Here is a 4,777-nt window from a genome sequence, read left to right on the forward strand (position 1 = left end):
AGTGTGGGCTTAGTTGGGATTTCTCTTTGCAGTTTATTGGAATTTGAAACAGCAAAAAAGCAAATATTTGAAGTGTGTTGGGAGGTTGTGTGATGGAGATTCAGTCATAGAAGCCCTTACAATGGGAAAGAACTAGGAGTGCTCTTTTCCCAAGGGGCTAAGAAACAGCAAGTCTTAGAAGTAGGCTAAAACTAGTGTTATTGTGTGGTTTCATTTGATAATGTCAAACTCAAAACCTCAGTGTCTGATGAGAAATAAACTATTCAACATGAAGCAGGAGCATGCAAAAGTTACCTGCTTTGTTTTGGGTTAATCCAATATCAAAGAGAGTTCTGTGTGCACAGATGATTTGTAGTGGCATGTAGTGTGTCCTCCCTGTAGGTTCTGACTACACTGCATTAAATTGTTTTAATTTCTTTTTATTTACAGCTTCCTTATTGTGCTGATATGCCTTATCTTCAGTGTGCTTTCTACAATTGAACAGTATGCAGCTCTTGCTACAGGGACGTTATTTTGGATGGTATGTACGTGGACATTAATGTCATTGATGCGTGTTTGTTCTTAATGTGCAAATTCTGATCTCCTGAGCTAATACCATACCATGCAGAATGTTTCTTATGGTTTAATTGCCCAGAGACTTTTCTGCTTTTCCCTAATGAGTCTGTAAAGCCACGAAACACCACAAGTCATGGTAGCGCAAAAATCAAGTTTTAATATGGCCTGTAATGTATCTTGTGTCCAACATATACAGCTGTTCTAATTAAGTTTGAAGCCCTCAGATTGTTTGGGTTAATCCTTTTTTCATCCATACTGAAGGCCAGACACCTGGCCATAGAGGAGAAAACAGTAAGTGAGAGTTCTGTCTTTTAGTTGGTGTTATATCCAGCTTTGTTTCACAAGTGGAAAACTCATGTGTTCATTGACTTCAAGGTAAGACTTGTCCTACCTGTCTTACCCTCTGTCCCCTCAGTAGAGAAAACAGTCACCATGTTTATAGTATGCTAGTACTGCAACAGATGTGTGTTAACAAATGTTCGAGGAGTACTACTGTCCTGACAGCTTAGATTTCATTGAAGAGCCTGAAGTTGGAGAGGCATGATTTTAAACATCCAAAAATTTTATAGATGTGTTGTATAAATGTGCATTGGGGTACCCCTTGCTAAATCACTGATTTCTCTGTATTTATAAATAAATGACCATTATTTCACTTGTGAAAACACTGTCACTATATTGAGAAAATTCTAACTAGCAATTTGAATGTTGGTTCAAAACAGGTATTGGGGCAATGCACCAGTAATATCATTATGTGTGTTATCACTATTAACAGGAAAAAGTTCACTTAACCCCCCCAACAATTATAATAAATTTTGTCAATTTGTCTATTCAGTATGCTGAGGTTCTATACCTGATATGAATGCTGTAAGAATGAGAATATAGGATATGAAATTTAGTGTTAATCACTGTTTCTATACAAAGTATCTTCATGCTTGGTATATCATTTTTAACTGACTTGTAAGATATTTGAACTCCGAGGTGTAACATGATTAGTTGCCAGCTAAGAGTGTCTATATATTTATTTCTGCATTATGTTTTGTGTCTTGAAGTTTTCTTTTTGTACAGATTTAAGTTGTTTTGGTTTCTTTTAATCTGTAACTACTAGTTATGGATACCTCTGCCAATTCATCACAATTCTGGGCTGAATTTAACTTGTGCTAATGTCTCACTCATCTTTGCAACAGATCATAATATTTTGCAGGTGTGTTGATTCAGTGAAATAGCTTCTAGTGACAACATAACTCGTGATGTTTCATTCCCTGCCCCCACCCTGTGAAATCATGCAGCTCATTTTGTTTGTTCACACTGTGTGCAGTATGTATTGTCTATATCTGGGTAATACATTCAGTGTAATGTGCATGCAGTGCATCCAGGATTACATACAGTGTGTGTAACATCTGGTATGTATTGTGTATTTATACTGTTCTGTACTATCTTGCTCTCTAAGTCGTATCAATTGTGTTCCTGTTCTATATAATGAGAAAAACTGTAGTTAATTTTTAACATTGAAATCCTGCTATCATGATTTCTTGGGAAATAAGGGGTTGTTTGTTCAGGATTGGCATGTTCTGACAGGGGAATTACAGGGATCCATCAGTCCAAAGCAGTAGATAGGCCAGTGTGCTCTCTGCTCTATCCAGTTTCAGTGGGCTCTTTGCAACACAAATACAAATGTCAGAATCTGGTTCCTGTTGGTGTCTACCTAGTAAAATTTCCTACTCTCTTCTTTTTAAAACAATTTTACTTTGACTTTAAGATACCATGACAACCTGTCAAAACAGATGTAACTGAGTTCTTGGTGGGGGGAGTTAATCAGAAATCACTGGTTGAAGAGAAACTGCAAAATGCAAAGAAAGAAATAAAATAAAGTGTAACAGCATATAGGGATGAAAACACAAACCAGAAAAAAAAAACAGAGTGCAAGCTTCCAGCCCAAATGGTGCTGTAAGGAGATGTGAAAGCTTAGGAGAGTGCTCTTTCTGGTGCTTTGCAGTAGGAATTAATTTCTCTGTTGTGTTCATTGAAGGACTTTTAGTTTTTCAAACAATAATAGTTTTAATTTGGAGCCAGTCAATTAAAGTAGGTAATGTTGTCATTGTAGGTAAGCAAAGACAGGTAAACAAGTTGCTTCACAAGCTAGTACTAAGTGAGAGCAGCAATGTACCAGCAACCTATCAGGAGGAGTATGGGAATCTTGAAGAAGGCTTTTGCTTGGGCTTAACTGGGCAGTGTGAATGAAGGAACCTTCAGGCATGTGGAGTTTGAAGTTTGAGACCTCAAGTAATTCCATGAAATTGAGTGGTGTGTGCTCTGTGAGACCGAAATAATTAAACTAACTCTTAGAGACCTTTAACTCTTTCTTTTGAAGATTATAAAATTGAGTCCACCTTGCCCTCTCTGCATTCCAAAGGGAAACTTACCAAGGCTTTGTCAAGAGCAGATTGTGTTTTATTTAGACATATTTTCCTAAATAGGGTAGAATTCTCTCTGAAAGAATTGTGCTATGTTGTGCATCAAATATAAGGCTGAGATACAGTGTTACCAAATGTTCAGTGTAATGCTTTGAAATTTTGCCTACTGGAGATTTGTGGACTTCTTGTATTTTGCAGGGCAAGGGGGAGGCTTTGACCAGGTAGCCATAGGGCTGGAAGTAGAAGAAATTACAATATCATGCTGAATGCCTGGAAATGAGTGCTCACAGTTAGCATGTGGGTAATCCTGATCTGAACAGCCCCTGGAGCAGGTCTGATTAGATGAGCTTACTGCATGGGCACTGTAAATCTGATTCATCTTGAAAACGAGTCTCAACTGTGAAAGCACATGTGTATGAGTGTGTGTTACCTGCAAACTACTGTTGTCACAGAATCCCTTCTGCAGCCCATGTGAGGATGCACACTGGGAAAAGAATAGAATCGGTTCCTCCTGACTTAAAAAACTCATTTAAACAAGACCATTGAAAACACAGTTCATAGAATCATAGAATTTAAGGGTTGGAATGGACCTTACAGATCATCTGGTCCCAACCCCTCCTGCCATGGGCAGGGACACCTCACTAGATCAGGTTGCTCAAGGCTTCATCCAGTCTGGCCTTGAACACTGCCAGGGTTGGGGCAGCCACCACGTCCTTGGGCAACCTGTGCCAATGTCTCACCGCCCTTAAAGAACTTTTTTCTCACATCTAACCTAGTATAGTTAAGAGCTATACTGCTTTATTTCCTCCACATAGCCAAAGTATTTTGCTCTGACCCTGTAAAAGATCTAAATACCTACATAATTTCAGCAGATTCTTTTTGAAACTAGGGTGCCTGCTCAGGTGAAAGTTACAGGTAGAAGCTGAGTGTGCCCTTTCTCATGAACCAGAACTTCATGCTTCAATAATAGTCATACAATATATTGCAATTATATGCAAATAAAACTTAAAAAGCTGTTGAGATTATATGTAGATACTATTTTTATTTTATTCTGCAGCTGCTTGGCCTATAATATATCACCTCCCCCTCTGGCAGCAGGAAACAGATGTTATGTTATCAGTCGTTTTAAAACATAAAAAAAATGCTGCTGTTTTTCATAACAACAGGAAAAATGCAAGGTTAACATTGGAAAAATAAACAAGGGCAAGTTTATATGTGTTCCAAGTGGTGTTCCAACTTTAGACAAAAAGCTTACAATTAGCTGCTGAATCTTTCTCTACTTGTCACCACACTTCACAAGGCAAAGAGCCTTGATGAAAGCTATACCTAAATGCAGTTGTAATGGGAGATTAGGAGAGAATTGGCCTTTTGTTAGTTTCCAGAATGCAGTGAAAACTGTTTAAATTTGCATGTGTTTATTTTCTCCTTTTCTCACTAGATGGTGCTGTTGGAGGGGTTTGACTCCAGTTACTCGTTGGCACTTGCCCAGCGAGAGCTGCAGTCTGAGCCAAGGCTGTGAAAGGATCATCATTTTGAAGAGTCTGTGTACGCTCGGCCCATGTAAAATAGTGGTGCGGGAGAGCTTTTGCCATGACTCATAAAGAGAACGTGGTATATCTGTGTAAAAACTGATTCTGAGACTACAATGTATAAACTATGGAAAAAAGTAATTCAGAGATGTATGTTCCCAGAGAGGCCATATTTTTCTTTTATTTGCATAAGCAAGGATTTTATGGTGCCAGAACACAGCAGAATGCTGTTATCTCAGCATGATCTAAGAAAATTCAAGTGCCTTATCCAAGGGGATTAAA

At 38.3% G+C, this 4,777-nt stretch overlaps 1 protein-coding gene across 1 annotated transcript in view; it reads left to right on the forward strand.

Moving 5' to 3' along the window:
• Nucleotides 1–429: 429 nt before the first annotated feature.
• The window catches only part of KCNQ1 (potassium voltage-gated channel, KQT-like subfamily, member 1), a gene marked incomplete at its 5' end in the record, with an annotated part of 67,444 nt that continues 63,096 nt past the window's right edge, over nt 430–4,777 (forward strand). Inside the window, one exon of the mRNA XM_009074318.1 lies at nt 430–520. Within this exon, the coding sequence (XP_009072566.1) occupies nt 430–520 (91 nt within the window). The remainder of the gene's footprint in view (nt 521–4,777) is intronic.

The sequence above is a fragment of the Acanthisitta chloris genome, unplaced genomic scaffold, assembly GCF_000695815.1.
Source record: "Acanthisitta chloris isolate BGI_N310 unplaced genomic scaffold, ASM69581v1 scaffold5135, whole genome shotgun sequence".
NCBI classification, from domain to species: Eukaryota; Metazoa; Chordata; class Aves; order Passeriformes; family Acanthisittidae; genus Acanthisitta; species Acanthisitta chloris.